Source organism: Ptychodera flava, chromosome 12 (assembly GCF_041260155.1).
Source record: "Ptychodera flava strain L36383 chromosome 12, AS_Pfla_20210202, whole genome shotgun sequence".
Taxonomy (NCBI): Eukaryota; Metazoa; Hemichordata; class Enteropneusta; family Ptychoderidae; genus Ptychodera; species Ptychodera flava.
In genome coordinates, this window is record NC_091939.1 from 25,100,617 (window position 1) to 25,127,071 (window position 26,455).

At 37.9% G+C, this 26,455-nt stretch overlaps 1 protein-coding gene across 2 annotated transcripts in view; it reads left to right on the plus strand.

The window, feature by feature from the left end:
- LOC139145490 (splicing factor, suppressor of white-apricot homolog) overlaps positions 1-26,455 on the plus strand; it is a 77,486-nt gene that overhangs the window by 20,120 nt on the left and 30,911 nt on the right. For both annotated transcript variants that reach the window (XM_070716698.1, XM_070716699.1), the window contains exons 4-9: positions 11,100-11,179; positions 12,853-13,081; positions 15,230-15,363; positions 17,271-17,430; positions 18,682-18,922; positions 25,717-25,964. In XM_070716698.1, coding sequence (XP_070572799.1) covers positions 11,100-11,179; positions 12,853-13,081; positions 15,230-15,363; positions 17,271-17,430; positions 18,682-18,922; positions 25,717-25,964 — 1,092 coding nt within the window. The remainder of the gene's footprint in view (positions 1-11,099; positions 11,180-12,852; positions 13,082-15,229; positions 15,364-17,270; positions 17,431-18,681; positions 18,923-25,716; positions 25,965-26,455) is intronic.

The window sequence follows — 26,455 nt, forward strand, 5'->3', positions numbered from 1 at the left end:
AAACCAAGGCGGTGAAAGGTTAGAAGGGGGTGTACACAGTACATGTATTTGATATGTAATACTATTACATTCATGTGTGTTACTGTATGTAAGAACACATGGAACCTACACTTTGCAAGCCTTTTGATTTGAACAGTCTGTCTTGGCCTTCTACATGTACCTGATCTCACTTGGAACATACACAATTATGTAGAACTTTACACCGTGTTGATGGGATACAGAGAAAGCAGATCTTTTGAGTTACAGAGAAACCCAAAGACTATATTCCTCATGAAGAGAAGTTGATAACAATATATGAAGTCTAAAAAATGTGAAGCTTTGGGATACACAAAAGCATGAATTTCATGCATTGTATAAATATATACCTCTGTAAATTGTGTTTACATAAAAATAAGACCTTATCCCTGTACCATTATATGCTGTCAAACTATTTTAAGGTCTTGGTGGCAGCATAACAAAGGAGGCTTTATGGGGTATCCTTTTCTCTGTTACTGTACTGAATATGAAAATGTATAGTTTGAAAATCCTGCAATATTGAAAGAATTACAGAGCTGGGCAGACCTGTTCTGTCACATTGCTCAAAGTGCAGGGTGAGACCAGGTCAGAAGTGCCGTTGAAAAATACTCAGCCTTGCGCCCTTTGACCCTTAACCTTGTTTCCTATGACCCCCTTGACCTTGTTCTCTGTGTTGTCACCAACACTGGGAGAGTAACCTACACTTCCTGTGTTTATAGATATCTTGGATTTCATAACAGAGATCTTTGCAGATATTTATAGTGTGAAACACAACGTTCAGCAACTTCAGAAGCTGATTTTAACTGCTGTCTGTTGATTCTAGAATATAAGTATTTGAACCCAATAGGGTTTGACATTCCATTGAATAACTTAAAAAGTTGAGAAAGCACCTCACAGAATTTGAACAATATCAATTGATTTCTCAATTCTCACTCGTACATTATACAGTATGTAAAATGAGAAAGATTGCACAGTGTAAGTAAAGTAATTCAGTTATGCAGTGTCTCATGGCAATACTGTACACTTTTCAATGGGTGAGAGAACATACCAGCTGTTCAGCATGGTGGAAAGATTATATGGCAAACAATTCTGACCACAGTTTTCAGCAGTAATATGAGCCTACAGGTAGATTTTGGGTCGTTTGAAGGACAGTTTTATGCTTGTACATATGGCATGTACTTTCATAAATGGGATTCTCATACTCATATTCAGAAAAGTATTTCAGTCAGGGTTTACAATACAGATTTCAACTCAGAAACCTTACAGAGAAATCATTTATGTGTAAATGCTGCAGAGTAGATTTCTTAATTTGAAAGACAGATGCTGTGACATTTCCAAATGCACTTTTGGTAAAAAAATTTTCCATCACACTGTACACATTCTTATAATTTGAAAAAAAAACAAAACAAAAAAAAAAAACGGTTTTGTCAGTTCAAACTTTTTAGATTGTTTATTTGGCATTACATGTATAACATCACGTTGTGCATGCAGAATTTTTGGAGGGATTTCTCTTTCTTATCAAGCAAATGCTAAGATTCAGAGTCAGAGCCCAACAGTGGTTGCACATATTCTCCAGGGTGTACATTTGATGTGACATTATCACATACACTGTATAGGTTCAGCAGTTCTGCAGGGTTAAAATATCGTCAGTGAGATATAGAAGCCATTGTTTGATAGGTCGTGAAGAAAATAGAAAAAAAATTCAAACCAAATATTGCAGTGCTTGATGATTCTTACATTTGTCTGAAACACTCTAGCAGACATCAGTTAATTTAATTTTATTCATGTGTGTGTTTTCCTAGAGGGCACATGAAATTTTTCCTGAACCAGAAAAGATTCTTGTGCGTAACTGCAAGTGGGATTTCAGAATGATCGGTTGTTTCCACAAGACAAAAACGTCACGAGACTGAATACATGTTAATTAATTTCATATTTCAGAATGATCGGTTACTTCCACAAGAGAAAAATGTCACGAGACTGACTACATATTTTTAGCATCATCTTTACTTTAAAGAAATAAATTATTAAAAGATGAAATAAAATATACCAAAAAAGAATGAATTTTGACAGCAAGTAAAATAAATCATGAATCTTTTCTCAAAATGAATAATGCATTATTAACATTTCACAGTCAAAAGGAAACATATGGTAAATGATACATGTATGCCAATTCATTGTAAAAAAGTCAATATTTTTGAGTAACATCCATACTGAGATAAATACTTTGCATGACTGCACAAATGTGGTTCACTTTATTTTTGAGCAATATACAGCAGTAGCAGTACGTGTCGGAACAAGTTTCCTAGATATTTTCAGATAACCATAAAGTACTGCATGTGTACATTATCATGTATGCTGTGCAATCAATCGCATATATACGTATGCAGCATAATCAATTGCATGTGTGCACGGCAGCAGTACTGCGTAATCAATTTCACTCTCACAAGATTTGGAGTAAAATGTTGATTTGATATTGACCGTGACAAAGCTTAGGAATTACTGCAACAGTGGTTTCTGTTGTAAGCTTAACATTCTGTTTTTGAAATGAATCAAGATTAGAAATGTACACAGTAAATTTTCACCGCAAGGCAACATTATTGATAAGATCACCATACCTTTCTGCAAAGGCCATGGGTCCTTCATAAATATTGTTTTCCACTGGACTAACCATGAGCTACAAGGTGGAGACATGTATTGGGCGTTATATCAGAGCATGGCCAATCACAGAGATGGAATACTTGTGACCCATATGTGTCCACTATAGTAATATGATGCACTCAAGACAATTTGAATTATTTAATAGGTGTATTTGTATAGGGTGGGCTCAAGGAAATTTCAAGAAACACCTAGATTGACTCAAAGATTTCAGAAATTCTAAAAGTAGAAGGGGCGCACATTCTCAGGGGAACAAACTGTCAGTTTAAATTGCAATCTCCAACTATGAACGTGTGAATGTGTACAATAATTTTAAATGTTCCCGTAAATTTGAAGTTAATGTGGTCAGCTATTCCAAATGTTTGCCAAGCAGCCAGACCTTTTATCCATGATTGTGTAGAAAGTAGTTGGAAAGTTTCCTTTTAGAAGTGTCCATGACATTTTTTGGAGTGTTTAAACACAGTCCCTCCTTATATTGATTGTCTCAGCAGGTATAAAAGACAGTACCAGTGATAGTATCGTAAAAAAAGCCCTTCTGAAAAAGTCAAGGGATAAAATGTTATTTTGTCAGGAATTTTGGCTCAAAATGACTTTGTCAGTCATCATCAACAACATCGCAGTAATTATCAGTTCTACAGCCACATAACTGCTTGATTCTCTTGGCTTATGATTGAGCATGTGTCTTGTCTGTGGGCGGCGGAATACATGAATCAGTCTGTCATTATGGAACAGAAAAAACCAAATAAACACCAAGAGATGGCTCATGTAGCTTTTTGTCACCATACAATGACTGTTTGTTTCTTATACACAGATTTATAATGGGCCAACTTTTTTTTTGTGAGTCAGTTGAAATGCCGCCATTGTTGTCAATTCTGTGAATGGGCCAGTCAGCCGGTTCATGGGAGCTCTCCAGGAAGAGAGACCGCCTTTTTAGAATAGTAGTAACATATGTTTTGAAACATTAGCGCTAATTCAACAGGAAGCGATGAACACAGGGTGTGATGACCTTCCATCTGTACAGAAGGACATTTGCAATGCCGGGAAGTTCATCACTCTGGATTGGAGGATTCAACCATTTTACATGATTGCTTAGGGGTGATAGACCGATGCCCTTTCTGCCTTGAACTGCATGCTCTTTATGCAGCCAGATAAACAGCCAGCAGTTGCACAATCATGTTTTCACCCCTGAACGATGGGTTCCCCCATTATCTCACAAGCCCCGGCCCCTTTAGAGATTTTGCAACCAGCCTAACTTGTTGACGTACAGTAAATCTGTTGGGCATTACAGAGAAAGCAATAAGTTTGCGATCAGCCCTATGCATTTAATGTCTCTATGCCTCTTCCGCAGACCAGCCTGGTCAGAGATCATTTTATGGATAGCGAGTACCCGAAGATCAGCTTTGATTGGCTGTAAAGCTGGACGTTCATCCCATCAGGTCTACTGTAGATAGAAGATTTCCCAGAAACAATGCACACCTGTCACTCGGCGTTAAATATATATCGTATTTCAGCTCTTCGTGAGTGAGACTGAGAAAGAAAAAGTGCACCATATACTGAAAATGTTACGATATTGAGACACCCCCTCCCCCTCCCCACAAGTTTACGTATCTCACATTTCCAAAATCTGCTATCATCCAAATACTGATTGCATCAGATGCAGACTTAAAACCTAAACCACAATCAGAAAATGGACTCAATTTTATGACAAATACATGCAACTTTATCTAGTCCCTGCTCTGTATGTCACAAAATCCCAGGTTTGAAGACCCCATTTTAGTACAGCATTAGCATGGGAAGTGCTCCACTTAAAGCCAGTGTATCATCTCTTAAAATGCTGGCTGCGTTCCAACTTCTCCAAGGCTGCATTATTCTTTCAATATTATGTTGTTAAACCGAAATTTTTTTCAGTTGAAAGTCGGTCACTTGTCATTCATTTTTTTTTCAAATCCACCAGGAGAGGGAGAAGATTGTTGTTCAGCAGGACATTCTTCATGTCAGTTAATAAATCACTGACTTTTTTTAATCCATTACCAGAAGGACCAGGAGAAATTTATTTGATTGTGTCTTCATTGTCATTCTTCTTTTGAAAAAATTACTCTTCTGTAAGATTAATCTCCACACAGTCAAGATACAGCTGTACCTTTGTCTGTACACTGTCTCCTTCGCATTACAGTGTGCAACCGTAATGATTGAATTACATGATTGCTGTTCAGATTTGAAAGTCTGTTGCAAAAAAAAAAAAAATGAGTGCACTGCATCATTTCATCCATTTCTTCATCGGCAACACAAGTTTCTAAAGAATTTCCATCATTTCCAAAAGTACTGTGCACATCTCACTTTCCATGATACCGATGTCTGTTTATGCCTACAGCATAAGACAAAATCAGGATTATGCCAAAATTTGATGGTGATGGCAGCATGTTCATTTTTAGTACAATATCAGACAGTTTAACCATCAGTGTTCTCTGCAGCTTGGAAAAAACAAAGGGGCAGCAATTTACATAACAAAGCATAATTTGCATATTTCTTGGTTGTAAAAAAAAACATATTCTTTTATACAGTTGTTTACATATCAAAAAATTGTTCCAAAAACGGAGGGGTAGCCCATCCGTAAAGTCCCTTGTGGAGAGCCCTGCCATCTACACGTATTCTCTTATCTTTACTGGATTTTTTTCTCATAAAAAGTGAGTTATACTGTTTGCAAACTCCTCAGATTCTGAACTACTCAGTTTTCCCTAAATATTTTTCAAAAAAAATTCAAAATCATGTAAAAGGGCTGGACTGTTGCACCTTGCTGGTAAAGTGTGGCATGTCTAAAAGTACATGTAGCTACGTGCAGTTGGCTCCTACGCTTTAGGTCGAAGGTTTGGCCAAAGGAAATGGAATCTCATAAATTCTTTGTCCCTTGTATCTCAGTTTTTGACGTGGGAACTATGAAATACATGTATAATTTTATAGTAGTTAGCTAGTATTCAATTTGGAGTGTGTGTGTATGTGTGTGTGCTTCTGTGACAAAAACAACCGCCCACACATGGTTAGAGTGGAATGGTTTAAAACAGAATCAAGAAAAGGTCATAACAGAGGTTAAGGTCATGGCAGAGGTGAATCCGGTGAAGAATTAACTTTCCCATTTACTACAGATTTTTCACAATGATTCAATTGAACTCCAGCAGATGTTGAACAAATGTGCCTGGTGGGAAAGTCACCAGGATTTTTGACCAATCAATCGGCAGCAAAGGGCAAGCCTGTGTCATCGTTTATGTTGTGTGTGTTATATTCTATGCTTTGCAATACAGATTTTCTTTTATCAGAGCTTCAATGACAGTTTTGAAAATGGATAGCCCACTACTTGAACGAGTCTCAACCCATAGTATGGGAAGCTTTTAACTTTACCGCTGACAAAAAATCCCAAGGGAATGAAGTGCCTTACACTTTAGAGCTGTGATTATTCTGTGGTCGTGTCCTGCCAGGGTTGACTTACAGAGCTGTAAAACCATTGTGCACTTTAACCAGACTATTATCAATGAAATTCCTGTGGTTTCAGTCTTCAAAAACAACTGCTATCCCCCATCCAGAGGGCTCATGGTTCAGTTACTCTGTGTGTTTTGCCCTGTGGAAGCCTCAAAACCACAAGCATATACATGTACTATCTACTTTTAGCGGTTAACCCTTTGAGCACCAAAGTCAATTTTTTGTCACCTTAATAAAGTATACCCCAGTAAGTTTTTGCCAAAATTTTGATAAAAACCTGTAGTCAATGAAACCTGATGTCCATTTGGTCCAAAATTATCAAAAAAATTACAGAAAAATTTAAAAAACTGGTTAAATGTTGTACGAATATTTTGGTGGGAAATAGTAAAGCACTCAAGAGGTTAAAATAATTGCTATCAATTTGGAAAAAAAATTAAACCAGGAAAGACTAGGCGTCTGCAAAAAACAGCATACCGGGATGTCCATTTTGTAATGTTGCTGCTTCTGCCGTGGATAGGAGATTTTTTGCGTGAATTGAAGCATCTTTCTAATATTGCACAACCATTAGAATTGATATTTATCCGTGGAGCTGTGTAGCCATTTGTAAAATTTGTGTGCACTGTTATGGAAAGGTACATTCTTACCATAAAATTTAGAAAATCAAGATTTGATTTAAAAAAAAAGAGGAGGAAAGAAAGTTAAAAAACGCTCTTGTGCAAATTCTGTCTGCCTGCCAGGCTTCATTTATCAGGTTTTAGATAAGTGTTGAAACAATTACACAGGTGGTAAAGTGGTGAGAATTAACCAATTGGGTAGTATGAACCCCGCAAGTCAAAAGCAATCAACCAATTAGCATGGAGCAAATTCCAGGTGAAGTCGACAATTGAATTTCACTTGGAGTCATTAGCACAGGGGTTGTTATTGACGACAGCCAACGTTGGAGCGCGTTCGTTTGCAATCTGTTAACAGAATAGCAAGCAGCAAGGCTGTTTGCGTTCTGTATTGGTGTTGTGTGCAGTGGAGCAGCTCACAGATTCTCTACATGTATGTGAGATAGACTGGCTTGGCGAATTCCAGCGAGTCATTGAAAACTATCACATGAAGTAAATTGAAAATTCCTGCACCTATGGAGAAGGCCACTTAACACTTATTAGGTTGAAGCATACACCGAACTGTTGCGAAAGAGAAAATTTCTGAAACTGTTTTTGAATTATCTTTTTACTATGTCAATGTACCTTTTCAGTGTCAAATCCCCCTCCAACAATCGTGAAAACACTTCTCAAAAAAAATTGGTGAATTTTAAATCAGATTTTTTCACATGTCATCTGTCATGAGAGTCGTCTTGTTAATTTTGCTGGTATCGTGTTCACTAGAAGAGAGCAGTTTTGAAGTCAGAAGCATAGTGTCCAGCCATGATTGTCGGCGATGTAAATTGTATCGATAAAAAAGTGAAAAGCAACCTTTCTGTGGAAAATTCACGGTAAATGATAAGTGTCTATTAAAAAGTTAAATGTATGATGTCATTATATACCTCTCCCCTCGTGTTTCCAATTTGTTCTCTATCCTTTCATGGAATAGAAATGATCCAGTTTGCATTCTAGTCTGTGTAATTTGATTTGAGTACCCAATTTCTGATCAATTTGTCCGCTCCGACGACAGATATTAAATCAGTTTGCCGCCTAATGGCGGCATCATCACCATTATGTGTGCCCTGCAGCCACAATTTAAAATGTTGGTAAAGTAGTCGTAAAAAGTTGTTGGAAATTGCTACAAAATGTTCAATTCGAGCATGGGTAATAAAATGGCTGAAGACACACGTCGGCTGAATTCCTGTGTCCTCTATGTACATAAGTGCTGCAATGGAAGAGGATCATATTGCGTATCTAACATCAGAATTTGCTTCTAATCCAAGACTTCTGCGGAGTTCAAGTAAAAACTGTAAAAGAAATCAAAATTCACTGCCTTGATTTTTTGAAAATCCAAAATTTCTTATATTTGTCACAGTGTCAACATGGAGAATGGCGTCCATTTTGAATTTCAAATCCCAATACAAGTATATAAAATTCAATGCACTGAGCATAATATATTTTACTTTTGTAATCTAAAACCCTGCAAGGTACAGTGCATCAACGTAACCAAAGATGGGTTATTGTTGGTGAATGCGAGACATAACTCTGCGCAAAGCGTGAGCGAAAGGTTACATTACTCATTTTCAAGGTGTGCTAAAATGCCTGGCTGTTGTTGAAATATGATCACAGTTCACCAGAAATCCCAGACATGATTTGATGAGGTCAAGCTGACATTGCAACACACTAGTACTGCATAGCCCCCCCCCCCCCAGTCTGTTACATCAGTTATCGCACATTGTGGGCGGTTCAAATAAATAAATTAAACTATGTTGAATGGCAACTGTCTGACACTTGGCCTCAATTTGCTCAGCGTAAACGTAAAAACATCGTTGAGGTACACATGGTGTGAACGACCTGAGCCATTGCATTGTTGATAGAGTTGTGACTAGCATTTCCGATTCATAATGATACTTTGCAAACTTTACACAGAATGAATATAAAAATTATAACAGACCGAAAGTAGCCAATTTCAATGAAATATTTCCGTGCTTTGTTCCATTCCACAGCCATTCGTGTGACAGAATCGCCTGTTTTGATGCAAATTACAGTCGATACATTGATGCTTCCAAAATGCAAACAGCATTGTTTTGAATTCCTTTCAACACTGTCGGACGCATGTAAATTTGTACAGCTGACGAGGCCAACATGTGTGAGTGTGAGCAGCGAATCCATCCATTGCAGTCATTGTCCCCACAGAAAGGACAATGCCCCCTCCATTTGCATGGAGAGTACAAGTGATATATTTTTGGTGTTGCATAATATCTGCCTGTACCTCCTGCCTTTGCAGAATTAATTGCCAATACAGGTACCCTGCTCGCCAGGGCAACTATGGTTAAATGTCTTGAGCTCTACTGTTGTAGATCACAAATCTTACGAAGAAGATTCTGTACATGTGCCATGTCATACCAGTATAAAGCATCGTAAAATTGCACATGTACTAGCCTGATTGACTCAGGCAGGATTTCAGTCACAACATATATTGGGGTTTTTTTTACTGAGTATGGAACAAAAAAAGAGATTTTTTGACAGAAAGTTGAAACAAAAATTATTCAGAAAAAGATAATATCATGAGGAGCAGAAACAAAAATAAGGCATACAGATGCAACTTGCAGATTGTGTACTTTATTAAATATATTCGTTTTATCAGAGTCAGGCACCTGTTATCCTTGTTGTTGATGCTGTCAAATTTGCCATTTTGACAAGTTCTGCAGTCTGTGCATTGTATGGTGTGTGACAATATATTTACAGAAGATTTGTGTAATTTCTTGTTCTTTGTGGTATTTTTGACTAGCCTTGTCCGTGGCTGTTCTATGGTCAGCGACAGCCTAGCATGTGTGTGCGACAGCCTCATGTCCGGGTAAATCTTGTGCGTGTGTATGTGTAGATTCGTATGTATCTGTGTTTCTGTGTTATCACTTCCTCTATGCTTCTGCGATGGACTGCATCTAATTATAGGAGTACTGTGACCTGGCACTGCTGACTCACAATGGCAAGCTATATCGCTGTACAGCGCAACAATTTATCTTACATCATCGTCGCCACACACTTTGCGTTCTGCATTCCGCAGTCAGTGTACCATGCATTCGGCAGACCAGCTGCTTTGACAAACCGCGTGGCTCCCCTCTCGCCACAGCTGTGACCAAAATAATCTATGTATTAAAGTGTCAAGTCATATGCTAAATGCAGTGAACAGAAGCACTCGACTGTAATCTAAAAACAATGGCTTGCTCAATTGTGTAACAGTAAGCTGTAATTCTGACTGTATGTAATTACATATAATTTAAGTTATCATTTAATGTCATGAATATCTTTAGTATTCATTTTCCAGTAATTCCAGTCAGATTTTTTGACAGTGCACACACAAGACAACCTTCAGCTTTGTATTTAATAGGGTTTAGAGTAATTGTTTCCAGTGATTTCCTGTCCATAATTTGCGGAAGGAAGCATCGTCTAATGGCTTTGCCACCAAGGATTATGTGGCGGCCACAATGTAGAATTTCGGTCTTCTGCAGTGGCAAAGGTCGTGTGCTTTGGGTTCAGATTTGTGGAAAAATTGATGTGATGTGAGCCCAGTACACTGTGCCAGACTGAATTAAATGGGTTATGTTATAATATGTGCCTTGAAATTGAAAGACTTGAACTTTGCTTAAATTTATCTCACAGGAACCATTAACCATTTTCTTTTGAATTCAAGAATAAAAATAGGGTTTCAAAATTTGGTACTAGAGAAATAAATAACGTAATATTTTCCCAACACTCAAAATAATAAATTGACGCCATCCCTGTGTTAACTCTATGGGGAAAATTAATATTTTCAGAAATTTATGAATGGACGCCATCCCTGTGTTAACTCTACAGAGAAAATTAATAGTTTCAGAAGCTTATAAATGGATGCTATCCCTGAGTTAATTGATACTCCATGAGCTTTAAAATGAGCTCCTACAAGTGGCAGACCAAAATTGCGCGCTGTCATGATAAACAAGGAAGTGTTTACAGCCAAAAAATAATCAATCAATCAATTCAGTCTATTGGAAAAATTACATCATTCTTTTTTACTACGAAAAAGCTGTATCAGTCATATGTCAGTGCTAAATATATCACAATATAGGTGTAAGCCAATATGAGTCGCTTGTGAGTCTAGAGAATAGATCCCGAAAAATGTAATAAATTACTTTGTATTGGTACAGGATTTTATTTGTAGAATGTTTGAAAAAAATTTGTAACATTCCCAACACCAATCAGTAAAAACTAATAAAAAGTGTACTGAAGATTTAAAAGTAAGACGTCATACATTTTACAGATGTTATTATTTTTTCTTTTGACTTCCAGAAGAGGAAGAAAACCCAGCAATTGACGAGGAACCGTTCATAGCACCCAAGGAGTTAGAAATACCAAGTGACATGGAAGTGGTATGTATGATTCTAACATTTGAGTCTTTTTATTTCTTTTCTCATTACTTTGCTACTGTGATATTCAGTATCCATAAAATGTGATGTTTATTGAATTTGGCAAGTTTTAGATATATTTATTATCTGATGAGTGATACCAAATTTCATTGATGTAATATAGTTAGGTGTCCCGTTTCTTTGATTTTACTGTTGTGGTTTACTGAGCAAAAGAAATTCTGCAGCTTCCAAGTAGATGATGGGGTTAAGGGGTCAGTGGCTGTAACTTTTTATGATTTTTTCACTGTTTTTTGTTTTTTATGTCAGCTGCAGTTTCTTGTTCTTGCCTTCAAAGCATGTAGAGATACACAGTATTCAGCTTGTCAACTCAGCCTGTACATGTGCAAACTGTGTTGTTACTGTAGACATGTGAATTTCTATCTGGATAAGAATTCAAATGTAAACAAGACACTGTACATTCTGCATATGTATAACATGCTAAATAGTGGGTGTTTGAGCATGCTTTCGGGAGTAGAAAAAAAAATTGATGTACAAAATAAAGATGTTGAGAAAATCATCTGAAGTTATACCCCGGTAGGTCGGGGCCCTTTAATTTGCCGATCTCATATAAATAAATGTTGATGTGTTGGACTTGATGTTGAGTCAACATTTCTAAAACAACAGTACATGTATATACAATCAACAACATTCAACTCAAACAAATGTAAACATCAACAACAACAAGTACATGTAAGATCCATACTGGTTGACAGCCAATAAACAGCAACAACTACAATGTGAGCAGAGATAAAAACATTTCACGACAGCAATTTGCTAAGCTCTTTTTAATCATTTCTCTGTGCCAAGATAATGTTTTTTGCTATTTTGAAAGTGAAACTAGTGACCATGGAAGTACTGGTCACACCCATCAGGTATTTTTGGCCATAGTTATCCTATGTGACCAGGGCATGAATGGTACATTGTATTGGATTTGACGAGGGCATTGTTTTTAAAAGTCAGCTTTCATTTTTTTACATCACTCCTTTCATTTAATTTCGATGTAACTTCACCATCAGTGACAATAAATAAATGCCCCAGCGTGTGAAAAAATCATGTGTGAAAATGAATAAATTCTTGTCAAGGCTAGCTCTTCCGAACTCATGCAGTACACAATCTCAGGTATAGCATTTGAAAAATATTGTCAAATTATTTTGCATCACCTGAGAGTCCGAAAATTGAAAAAATTTGAAGGCGAAAAAAATTTATGAGTTATACAAGTAAGAAGTTGTCTCATTGTTGCTTAAATTTCTGTGTCATGGTCAACCAAGAATTTTGCTCTTTAGCTGGACAGATTATCTATCCATTTGCAAGAAAATTTTTTCAGTGCAATTTTCTTAATCTTGTTGTACTCATTAGAATTGTGAAAATTTTCTCAGAACAGGTGAATTTTAAATCATCTAAATTTCCGTCTTGACCAATTCCTAGTCTCGCTGAAAAGCTATGGAATTGTTTCTGATTTTTATAGGGCTTTTCAATGCTAATGTTGAACAGTAGTGAAGCACTTCATAATGTCAAGCAGGTTCTTGAACTAGAAGCAACCACAATCTCAGGGGGCCAGTTCTTGAAACTGAACAGTTTTGATTGCAAAGTGAAAAGTCTAAGTACAGAGAGTAATATTAGAACATTTTTCTTTCCAGCCGGCCACAGTCAAGACAAACGCTATCATCGAGAGGACAGCCATCTTTGTGAAGACCAACGGTCCACAATTCGAAATAATCTTGAAGGCCAAACAGTCCGGCAATTCACAGTTCGGCTTTCTGGACTTTGATCATTACCTTAACAAATATTACAGACACGTGCTGAAGTACATCAAATCCGGCAAATACGTACCAAAGACAGCAACATCCACAGCTCCTGATGAAAAAGGTAAGTACCGACGCATTCCTTTAGGGACGCAAAATACCTAAGGCCAGAGTAATTAAATTCTTTGTATTGCATCCGCTAAAAATTTTAAAAGGTAAGCGGTTCAAAAACACACAAAGCAAAATTTTACACATGATATAAATTTTATATTTACTTGATTGTTTCCATGTAATATTAGTGTCTATACAAGAATCAATTTAGCAGAAACTTCATTTTCCCGTCTATAGTTCACACTACAATGTAAACATTGTAATTAAATTTTGCAAAATTTGTCTCCAAAAAGATTTGTAAAGACCAGCCGGTAAAATCCTTTTTGAACAATCTGTCTTCAGGAAACTTTAAAAAACTTCTTGTGAGGGACGCAAAAAAAACGAATTTCATTACTTCAGCCTGATTCGCAGATGTTTTGTCATAGACTGCAGCTATATCTTTTGATAATATTTTCATTAATTTGTGTTAGGAAATAAGGACACAATTTTTCTTTTACTCTCCCCAACGAATTTTGAAATGCAAAGTGTAAGCCTTGTAAAGACAGCTCACTTGTATATAATATGCGGTGGTACCATTGACAGTACATGTATGAATTCTTGTCTGGACTGAAGTTGAGCCGTTAACAGTAATATTGGGCATTACCCGTACAATCTGTGTTGTCACTTGAACACATGGCATTTGGATAGCGGAACAAGAAACTGCATTTCACAAAGAGAATGAAAATATTGGAAGATCAATACATCAAAAACTACTGCTAATTCGGATTGAAACTTGAAAACGTCTATTCCTCACAGCGCCGAATTTTGTCTGCTTTTTGAAACTCCTGTCTTGACTTCAGACTCTGATATGTAATTTGATGCCAACAAGTCTGTTCTCCCTAGTGGATCTTGCACCATGACTCTGCAGTTTTTTGGGGGTTGTTGCCTTTTGTGTGTCCATTCTGTGTAAAACTCTGTAGATAATTAAAAAAAACAACTGGCAGTCAAATATGACAATCGTTTTAAAATTTGGAATGAGTATGATGTATTGTGCCTCTCATATGTATCAACTCTTCATCGAAATTTATATGCTGTGAATTTTTATGCAACATATCCTGAATAATGGCGTTAAGCAGCACCTTTTTTGTAAGGGACTAACAGTACTCATGGAAGCTTTGTAGAATAATCAATCAGTTTCAAGGTCACCCTTTCAGCACACTGATGTAATTCAATTAGCAAATTATACTTCTCCCAACTGTTGCCGAGTCAAGTTGCAGAGACTGATTGATCAGCTTTCCTGTCGCCAAGCAATTTCTGTTGCCCATGGTGATAGCAGCTTCTGTCGCCATGGTTTCAAAATCTGTTACTGCAAGCATTTTAGTATTGACTCAAGTAGTCGTCCACAGTTGCGACACATATTTCATGTGTGTGACAGCATAGCATACTATACATGCTTGCATTGCATTGCAGCCCGGAGTAAACCCTGCCCCCCTTGCGTGTCCATACGTTATTGTCACATTGTGAATATGATCGCAAATGTGGAATCAGACCAATTAGCCCCCCTGTGTCTGTGCAAGCGTCACCGCTGGCCAACAATTTCAGTTTTACCGCGCGATATCTGAAACATCTGAGTAGCTCACATCGACATGGAATCTGAAGCGCAGTGTGAGAAAGAAGAATATAAGGGCTAATACTGTGACTTTTGATGACATTTTTTTCCAAATTTTTGTTTTGAATATCAATTACGGTTTCCTATACTGCCTCCCACAGCATATTGAGATATACAGTATTCAGCCTTTTACATGTGTAAACTGCCATGTTAATGTTGACAAGTGAATTCTGGTCTGGATTAGAATTCAAGTGTAAACAATAACAGCGCATTTTACACGTCTAGACAGTGTGTTGACAAGGTAAACAGTGAGTGTTTCAACATGTATTTGGAAGTAGAACAAGAACATGCAATTGACATACAAATTAAAAATTGTGAAAATATTATAAAAAGTGACAATTATTGGATCTTTTATACCGGTATATGTCGATTTCGCATGCTTGCACATGTTGCATTTAGCTATGGCCGATGCAGAGCTTATAATTTCAAATTCAATGGTGTTAAACATTTTCATATCATGAAAGATGCTTTGAAATTAAAACTATGCCTTTTCTCTGTCTCTCTCTCCCCCAGATAATAATCATCGTAAAGCCAGCAACGATGATGAAAGTAGTTGCCATACCGACGATGAGGAGGAAAGTGATGCGGATAGCAGTGGTTATTTACATCCAAGCTTGCTGACGTCGAGGAAGACAAAATCACCAAAGGTAGGTAAAACAGATCTGACTCATTCCCCAATTCTTGAATTTGGACAGATAGCTATGGTGGTTGGTTAGATGTAGGGAGGCAAATGCTGTATCTCTACGTCTGATTTTAAGATAGTAAGCGCCTCAAAATTGAAAGACTTTTAACTCTTGCTCAAACTTTTTGTGAGGGAACTTTTAACTACTGTATTTTGGAAATCAGGAATAAAAATCAGTGGTCATCATGCAAAAATTTGGTACAAGAGGAACAAATTCTTGAAAGTCAAAGTGGTCACCATCCCTGTGTTAACTCCATGGGAGGGGATTAAATTTTCAATTTTCAAAAAAAATTTAATCACTCCATGAGCTTCCACAAAGGGTAGACCAAAACAGTATTGTAAAACTTTGAGAGTCAGAATTTGTGTCTCTGAGGCACATTCTACCTTTAAAGGTATACAGTCACCTGTAATCTAAATATGCCCATATATGGTCAAAAGGGCGTTCCTTGGTATTCAAAATTCCCATGTGAGGGCGCTGTTTTTGAAAGCGGCCACCCGCTTAAAATCTGTGATTGGTTAGATTTTCTCTTTCCATGGTAACTGTGGCAAAATTGGAACAGGTGACAGTATACTTTAATCACTTTACCTAAAATGGTTCAAAGATCAACTGTGACTGCTTGAAAATGATCTAATAAAGTACATATCAATTGAATATTGATGATACACCTGGTTGTTCCTCTGTTATTTTAACTATTCACGGAATCAAAATCTGTTGATATCTATCTTCTTCACTTTTCCTCCCCCACCCCTACCCCTGCCCCCGCCCCTCCCAAATTGAAAAAGGAGCACAGTAGTGTCATGCTGTAAAAACCGGAAAACCGGTGTGACCTGTGAAAACAATGAGTGAAAAATCCACATTTTAACAGAGGCACACACGGAACTCATGAAGTACAAACTTAGTTTGTCACTTCAACCCTGTCAACACCATGGTTTAGCCCAAATCTATTGTTATCAATGTGACTGTGGAGCTTTTTACAGGGAATCTGGGAGGAATAGGTTAAAGGCTGCTGATTTCACTTTGCAACCAGGAAAATTTTATCCTGTGTGTTCACTTCGATGGAAGAAGTTGAGAGTGCGTGAGTTTGAGTGTTTCTGTAGCTGACAATGTTACACAAAAATGCAAATTGAGAATATTTATTTCCCACATAAATTATACCAGGTTGATTGATATGTGTTTCCCTTACACAGCAAAATTTGGACCCTTTGAGCGCCGAAGTCAACTTTTGTCACCTTTATAAAATGTACCCCAATCAAATTTTTTCAGATTTTTGCCAAAATTTTGATGAAAACCTGTAGCCAATGAAATGTGAAGTCTGTTTGGTCCAAAATTATAACAAAAATTACAGAAAAATTCATAAAAATTGTTAAAAAGTTGCACTAAATTTTGGTGGGAAAAATTACAGCACTCAAAGGGTTAATGCTGCCTGCGAACAAAAGTATGTTGAAGGATGTTTGAAGGCGAAGAGTTTAGTCAGATGTCATAACCCCACTCACACATTCATTCACTGTACATCACCTCATGAAATCTTCCAGGCAAACATGTAGCTTCTGAACTTTAAGTGGCGAACACATGTAGCAAGATTTTAATGCCTTTGCCATCTGGACTGAGCTTACTATGGTTTACTGCATGTTCTGTACTCAGCGACATGTAGTCACGAAGTTCAGGCCTATTCACACACCCAGGCATGAGTGAGGAAGAATGGGCCTACAGTGAACAATTTTACAAATCGACATAATCCTAAGGGGTCCAGCTGCTTAACAGTGCTATACAAGGGCCCCCTAAGAAACCCATGCTGTCTTCATAATGAATATTTGGCACCATGGTCTGCAGGTGTGCCCGCTCTTCATTCGTGTTTGTTTTCTTCTCTACAGAAAACAGATGCACCACCGTGGCCAAGCGGAAACCCTCTCCCCACACAGACTCTCATCCCAGCTGCAGGAGCGTCCAGTGCACTAGTGGGGCCGGTCTTTGGACCGATGTTGCCAGGGATACCAATTCTACCTGCTGCAGCCAGTACTACAACAAACTCAGGTGAGCTGTCAGGCTAGCGTGTGTGGCTTGCTGCAAACTTTAATAACAGCTAATATATAGACAGACTGACTTACAGACATACAGACAGACATACATGATGATGTTGTAACCAAAAGAAAGCATAAGGGTTTCTCATAAGCATATGAAGAAATTAGAATTATTTTTTTGATATTCCACAAAAATGTGACCTGCATTATCTACATTAGTCTGTCAAGTATGATTTTCTTGACTGAAATCATATATTATCGTAACACGTAGAGCACCGCTACAGTGGTTCAGTACAGAAATCTGTAATTTTGACCTTTTCTAGGTTTGATTGAGTGTCAATGGATGAAGAATTTTCATTGTCTGTAATTAATATACTCCTGATAGTTTGAAATAAATTTCATTATAATAGCCATGTCTTGAAGGAAACTGGACTAATCAAGTGACAAAAGATCATTGTTCTTCTGTACTTTGATGGAATGATTTTTGATCAAAGTATGACACCTGGATGATCAGCCCCTAGGACTAGGGTTTTGCCTTAACCTCAATGTAACAACTCATCTCAGGGTTCCAGTACTGTCCCAAACTGCAGCGTGCTTGTCATGAACTTTGACCTAGTTGCAGACATCCCCAAGCACTAGGCTTCTATGTCACTTCCGCCCATCAGTCTCTGCCAATAACAGCGATCCGCCAGTCAACCAGCAAGTGAAAGTTAATCAGGGCGATGGATGCAGATTCTGTTTTTCAATGAAGATTTACAGGCTAAATTTTCCACTTTAACTATTTTGTTTTCAACAGTGTCTCCTTGTAACAAATTGGAATATCAGCAACAAAATATACCCCACAAGAGATTTTTACTCCACATATGATTGCAAAGTTTATTGGTAACACTCGGAAAGGGAGATATAAATGGCAGAATGAATGGCTTTGTAAGATTAAAATTGAAGAAAGTTTGAATATTGAGCCCATCTGCCAAGTCAGTAAAAAGCAGTGATAATAATCATTTCAATCAATTTGGTTTGGTCTGTTACAGGAGCTTTAGTCCATAAAAATGATGTGTACAGTATCTCTGTTTTTCGGGGGCCTTCAAATGTCCGATCTAATGTTAAAATGCCCCGTACGGGACATGTTGTATTTCACTAGTTTTGAACTTGACCTGATGGTGAAAGATGAACTTGGCAGGATAGGGTTAACAATGAAATAAGAAGCTGAATTAAAGCATAATACTAGTGATGTCAAACATCCGTATTTCAATATTTTTTTCAGGGACCACTACAGCGGCCATACTGCCGCCTCCTCTTCCACCCTTCATGGGGGTAGTGGCTGATGGTAGCACCGTTGCCCCTCCTCCCCCTCACACAGTACCTCCAACGACAGTTGATGTCAACACGTTGTCTTCATTTACTGTCAGTCAGTCAGCCTTGTCAGGGATTACGGCTCTGACTGCCGCACCCCCTCCCCCTCCCCCAGAAGACATCACGAGTGCAGTGTCCACGACCAGTGCGAGGTGAGAAAAGGATACTTTTTTCTAACTTACAGCAGAAATTCTCTCTATTTGCTGTTAAGATAGCTGATAGAGTTCAATATTTGCTCGAAATTACCTTGCTATTTAAATGATTTCCATTTTGTTTGAGACTGGTAGCTGTCATAAAAGCAATTTTCTACAGCATCTCAATTCAAAAATCAGATTAAAGGTAGACCAAGCACATATTCAAAAGCAATAAATCCCACTTGATGTACATTGTAGGTAAATCTGTCTATGAAGAGTGTTTTCATGGCAGCTGCCAGTCTCATCCACGGTGGAAGTCACCATTAATAGTTACGATTTTAAATCAAATTTCAGTGATTTCAAGGAAAGACATACCAGCCAGCTGAACCGCAAATTGCGATAATTTCTGCAGTACAACATCCTCTGCTATATAGTCTGTCAATTACTCCTGAACCAAGTCATTTCCCAACAGCACTTTACTTTGACCCACTGTGTTTTTACAGAATACAGTGTGCTGGAGAAACCAACAAAGCAAATAAAGCCATCAACAGACAAAATTTATTGAAGAACAGAATAAATACACAGACCAAAACAGCCTTCAGCAATAAACCAAAGACAAAACTAACCAACAAACGTCAACAAAATAAATAAAGAAGACCATGTTACTGTTACATGTATCTATTTATTCATGCATAATTTGAAACATGTTTATTGCCACCCATCAAGTCCTGTGCGTTTTATATCAATGTTGGAAATGCGTTACATCAATCAGCATGTAGATTGCTGTCAGAGACCGATGAATTCTGAAACGACCTGGAACTGTAAATTGTTCCAGTTGAGCTGTTTAAAAATAAACTGTAGACGCCACCAGAATGCATAATCATACCTACCACAACCTCATGTATATTCACTGTTTGGCAATATTTCCCCACAGGAGATTTTAAGTTCCAGTCAGTACACAATAATCCTGTTAAGAATCGTGTGTATGTTGATGGATATGTATATTTTGAGCAAGGGTCAGAATGAATTTTTTGTTTCAACTACACCATCCCCTGGGTACTGTCTGATAACAGTTGAACTGGTCAGTGAAGTAGAACAGAGTATGCTACGTATGTCATATATATATCATGAAAACTAGGCAACGATAACAGCTGCGTCAGAAGATTGTTTTGTGATATTGTAGAAGTCGGTTTTGATCAAGTTGACCTGTTGGTAAATGTCTTGATTATACCTTATGAAAATTTGGTTTCTTAATTTCATCAATATTAGTGCACACTGTCTCATTGTTATTTCACCAGCACAGCTGGCGTTACCAAACATGCCAAGCACACATGTACAAATAGACCATCATAATCCACACATGTAAAGTCACTGCTTTTCTTTTTATGGGTCAAAGCAGCATCAACACAGCACTTGGTTTTGCAAACAGATAAATTTTTAACACATTATTTTATTTGAAAACATAGAGCTCAGAAGTCGTGCCTCCTTGAGCGCAAGGCTGCGTTTAATTTTAAGTCCTGGTAGAAGAATATGCATGCACAGTGTAGTGCACGATGTTGATGTTATCACAACCAATCACTCAAGACAACAGAAAATCATTACATGAGAGCGTAATGGCCTTACACTTGATGACTTGTGCACTCATACGAGTCCTGACTTATTGATTTGTATAGTTTGCATTCCACTCAGGCTATGCAGACATCACCATTACCCCCGATGATTTATTCCACAGAGCCGCGTCAAATGACAGTTTTGTTGCCATGGTGATTGCTTTCAGAGCAGCTGGTGCTGCCGGTTGTTCCGAGCCATAAAAATCAAACGGGCAGGAATTGAAGCAAACAAGCCGAAAACCGTAGGAAGTGTTGCTATTTTTAATACCTGCGTGTCTTTTCAAAAGCATCCAGGGATGTGTCCATCATGTTTTTCGTCGATGTCAGACATCCTTTTGAGAGAAGTTTAGCACAGGTGGTACGGTAGATGATTATTGAGTTCTGAAACCAACAAGAACATTTGTTATATGAAATGTATTGGTAATGTGTCTCCTGTCAAAGATATCTCATTGACAGATATGTACATACAGTGTTACCTGCTCCAATTTTTCCTCCGACGTGAGCACTTCAAGCAGCCCTTCCTAAGAACATACACATTAATCATTGTAAATGCCCAACCGTTGGTGCATACAGCTCATATAATTTTCCCAGAGAGGATACGACATGAAAATGTGAAAATGAATCATCATTTAAACAGGTCTCTGATAAGGTCTGGGTCAGCGATCGTCAATTACCGTTGTTAATTTCTGAAAAGGTCTCTTGTCTCAGAACATGCAGTGTACCAACTCCCTGTTGCAATTCCTGGAAACGAGGTGTACAGATAGTGTTGTTGTTTTGAATTCCGATTTCCGCATTTCTCTGCAAGAAGCATCACTTACACTATGTCCTGCATCAGAGGTGAAGGCCAACTACACTCAGATATGGAATGAAGATGTTTTTCAGTTGACAATAAAAGCAAAAAAATTGCTGAGTCAGCGCTTTTCATAAGTCATTTTGTACAGCAGCAAATGATGATTTATTCCAAGATCAGTATGGTGATGCAAATATGCATACAGCTCATATAATTTTCCCAGAGAGGATACGACATGAAAATGTGAAAATGAATCATCATTTAAACAGGTCTCTGATAAGGTCTGGGTCAGCGATCGTCAATTACCGTTGTTAATTTCTGAAAAGGTCTCTTGTCTCAGAACATGCAGTGTACCAACTCCCTGTTGCAATTCCTGGAAACGAGGTGTACAGATAGTGTTGTTGTTTTGAATTCCGATTTCCGCATTTCTCTGCAAGAAGCATCACTTACACTATGTCCTGCATCAGAGGTGAAGGTCAACTGCACTCAGATATGGAATGAAGAATTTTGCGGGTGACAATAAAAGCAAAAAAATTGCTGAGTCAGCGCTTTTCATAAGTCATTTTGTACAGCAGCAAATGATGATTTATTCCAAGATCAGTATGGTGATGCAAATATTTTTATGGAACTGACTTTGATCGCTGTCTCCCAAGCTATGTTGGATGTAGAGAGAACCATGGCAACTGCTGAGTAACGCTCGATTTAATCCATTAAAAAGGGGTTTGATTGGAAAACATTCATCCGTAAAGTAGCAAAACCTCCTTCCTTGACAGTGGTGTGTGGTTTGGTCGTGTTTTACGGGACAAGGCCTTTTGAAGTAATGCCTCTTAACTTCCAGCCATGATATGTATAAAAGGACATGTTATTAGAACATATAAAAATGGAAACCATGACCCGTCAGTATCGCTTATCTAAATTAAAACCAGTCACCTTTGAAACGGTTCAGTGATTTTCTATGTATCCTATCAGTGGTATGTTCCCTACCATTAGAAGTTTATGATACATAAATATAAGGATTGCATTACAGGGTTGTTTTACTGTGGACCGTGATGAATTAAATAATAAACTAACAGAAGTGTGGTGTGTATCTGAGACACCTTCCACCCTCCTCAGGCTGTGATTTAGTTGCTTGTTTTCATTTTTTTTGCGAATGGACCGCTGTATTTTAAAATGGGGGTGAGTGGTTAGATCCGTTACACACTCTTTGAGTTCGATTCACCCATTTCTGTAGTTTGGCTGTTGCATGCCTCTCCCTTTGGCAGAACAGGGTACTCTGGTGTCTCTGTATGTAGAACACAGGTTGACAAGACAAAAAAAGCTTGTCCAGGCCTTGTCAACACAAATCAGCTGTGAGTAGTACAAGTATACCACATGAAAACTGGTGAGCAAGCGATATTTCATCATTGGAAATCGAGATGATTTGTTTTCCCTTTTCCAGACAAGCCGCCAGAGGCAGCTCAAAATAAAATAGACAGAGTTTATATCCCCAGGCTAGCAAATATGTTCAGACCTTCATTAGCAATTATAATGTGTTGTTGACAGCAGGACTCCTGGGCATGTTACAGACGACTGGCAAAGAGGTCCCATTGAACAAAAATACACGGATTACAATGTATATGTATGCAGGATAGAGGAGTAAGAAAATCTGAAGAAATTCATGAAGTTAACCTTGCCCACTGTCTACATCAATTCATAAGTTTTGATAGGATATCTTTTGACTCATGGATAAAAGATAGCATACGTTTTATCTGTGACAGTTGGAGCACTCAGGTGGCGGTATCAGTTTGTCAAATGATATTAGTAAAATTCATAGGAATCTTTTCTTAGGATGAATGTATACAATCTTGAAATTATCAAATATGACTCTGTATATACATAAAACAATGTAGTTGTGAGGTTTAGGATGAGTAAAGGCAGAGAGCTTTTTGTGACATCAGTGAAAATTTGACAGTCACAAAAAATATAACGAAAAATGTCAGACACTGAAGGAATTACCCTCCCCAGCTGCAAACCTATAGCGTACCTCGTTTTGTCGGCAGACTTGAATTTATCATGTCCTGTGTGTCATGCATGCTGTTTTGTGTGATAAATCAAAGAAAAGTGATGGAGTGTAGACTTGGTGATGCCGTCTTAATTGCTAGCAGCTCAAAACAACAATTCTATTAAATATCAGACAGACAGTAAACCAATTAATTCTCGCCTGTAGGAAGCCAGGGGCAGTCGTATGCATGTGAATTGATGTTTTTTTTCTATGTATGCGTACTGCAAGATGGAATATGTATGGGGTTGTTTGTCAGTCTAGGATGAGATGGGACCTGTGCTGGTGGGAAATATGTTATAACATGGCCACACAAAATGTTTCTTTTGATGTGTGTACAGAGTGCCAAATTGAATACATGGGGGTGTCGACCAGTGAAGGATGCTTATTTTTGGCCGGAGATTCTCATGGTGAGAAACTAAAGCAAAATCCAAGCAAAGCTTGGACTGCACTTCAGTTTTTACACTGTAACATCAGTGAAGAACTGAGAGACTGTGCATCTTGGGTCAACATCAAGGGCATTGCGGTACGCGGCAACTCCTGAATTGATTAGTTCCAAGAGGGACTGTGTTGTTATCGGAGCAAGCTATCTGTAAATTACAGTCTAATCATCCAAGATTGATTTGATGGGATTTCATCAAAAGAGATAATCAGGATGCCGTACACTGCTCTGCGCTGTTCAATCTGCACTTAGGGAAGGAAGTCCTTGTGTTCCTTTAAACATTGTTAGGGGAAATTGATAGCACAGACCCTGAGGCTTGTCTGATACACTATCATGTCCGGAAATACCATTGCACAAAACATGGATTAAGTAAAGCTGGCTAATAAAGATACATAAAACTGGTTAATTAAGATGCTTTGCAGGACAATTTATCCACATATTAGTGTATTCCAAATCATGTTTTTTCCGGTATGACAGTACCAATCACTGAAGACAGACTTGACAGATTCACTTTTACATGAAAGAAAGGATAATAAAAGAAGAAATTCTTTTGGATTCGTAGTTTGTTCACTGTGCAATATTTCGCCTGCCTTGACTTTTACATGTAACTCAATGAAAAATTCTGATCCCAGGTCTGAAAGTGTAGTGTAGGCAGTTGTGAAATCAGAATTTATTCATGAACTAAAGATAGATCTAGCATAGCTTGTCATGACTGATTTCAGAACGATGAAAGCGTTTTCAATCGTTCCACATTTTGCTATGTGCAGGCTTCCTTTTTAATTTTCATCCTGAGTTCAGTCAATGAAAACGTTCACATGTTTTCAAGCACTATAGTGTGAAACCAAGATCTTCAGAAAGTATTTAAATGTTATGGGAAAACATGTCTGGTAGGCTATACTTTTTTCCTTCTAGTATGTCTTGCTGTAATGATATTATCTTACCTGAATAGAGTAAAAGTAATTTAACCCTTTCACCACCATGGTTTGTCCCAAATACATTGTTTTCTATGGCTAAGTTGGACCGGTATACAGGGAACTGGGGATGAAAGGGTTAAAGGTATACTGTCACCTGTTCCAATTTTGCCACAGTTACCATGGAAAGAGAAAATCTAACCAATCACAGATTTTAAGCGGGTGGCCACTTTTTAAAAACAGCGCCCTCACTCAGGCATTTGAATACCAAGGAACGCCCCTTTGACCATATATGGGCATATTTAGATTACAGGTGATTGTATACCTTTAAGGCTGAGTGTTTTGATTCACCTCAATTCACCCCACCCAATTTACATATCCAAGGAGTGATGATGAATAGTGTTGTTTCTCTCCTCCAGTAATACAACCTGAAATTTCAGACACACTGTACTCTGCCCACAGTTGAGGCTTTGAGGCATGGACATGTATATACACAAGCACACACAAATATACACGCATGTGCATGTTAAATTTTAACATTTTCAATCAGCTATGGAAAACAGTCACTCTCTGTGAACATCATTTTTGTCAACATTATTTTGGTGAAATCAGTGACATCATTTGGTGTCAGGACATATGCCAACATGGTGATAAACTTCGTATACCTTCAAACCCCCAGTGGCACACACACACACACACACACACACACACACACACACACACACACACACACACACAGATTGGTGAAGAAAACAGTAACATTAATTTCTATACATATTATCAGAAACATATTGCTATAAGCTTTTAGCTGCTCTACAAAGGCACCAACCTCCGTAACTCCGTATGGTGAATGTGCTTGACCCTATTTATATCAAGTATCAATATTGTTAAGGGGGTGTACTTTGATTTCTCATTTGACAAACAAAAACTGTCAAAATCACCAAATATGCCCTTCCAGTAGGACACCATGACATTCATAACACGTCAAAGTCATTTGTATTTGATGATTTTTCTTTCGCAGCGCTCCAGCAATTCCAGCAATCGTTCCACCTCCCCCTGATCTACAACCTGTCATAGACAAGATGGCCAAATATGTCGCCAAGAACGGGATCGAGTTTGAGGCGACGGTGCGAGCCAAGTCGGACCCTCGATTCGAATTCCTCCTGCCGTGGCACAGTTACCACGCTTACTACGAATACAAGAAGAAGCTGTTCATCGAGGAATTGGACAAAGAGAAAGAACAGGATGCTGAAACGCTGCCAAAGAAATGTAAGTATTGCATGATTGTTAACCTTACACTGCTGTCAGCGATTACCTCTGTGTCTTTTGCTTTTCTCTTGAAATAAGCTACAGCAAAGTGTACAATAATGTATTCACAGCCTGCATGGCTTATCTGATAGAAAAGAAAACTTGAACAAAATAATACACAATACCCTAAATTACTTTTTAAAGCACGAATATATTTCTACAACCAACTCAAATTCTGTCAAGCACCTATTCCATGTCTACAACATCTCAAAAATGTGGCTAACTTGAAATTCAAAAATGGCCACCAATGGTTAGTATAATTTTGATATTTCGAAAATAAAAACTTCCATACTAAGACTATTGACAGGCATTGGATAGATACCATGTCAATTCACACAGAAATCGAGTAAGATTATTTTGATTGCAGATTCATGAACAAAAACTTTTGCTAACAAAAATCTAGTTGCTGCTGTGAACTTTCACTGCGTTTAGGCAAAAAAGATGATTTGATC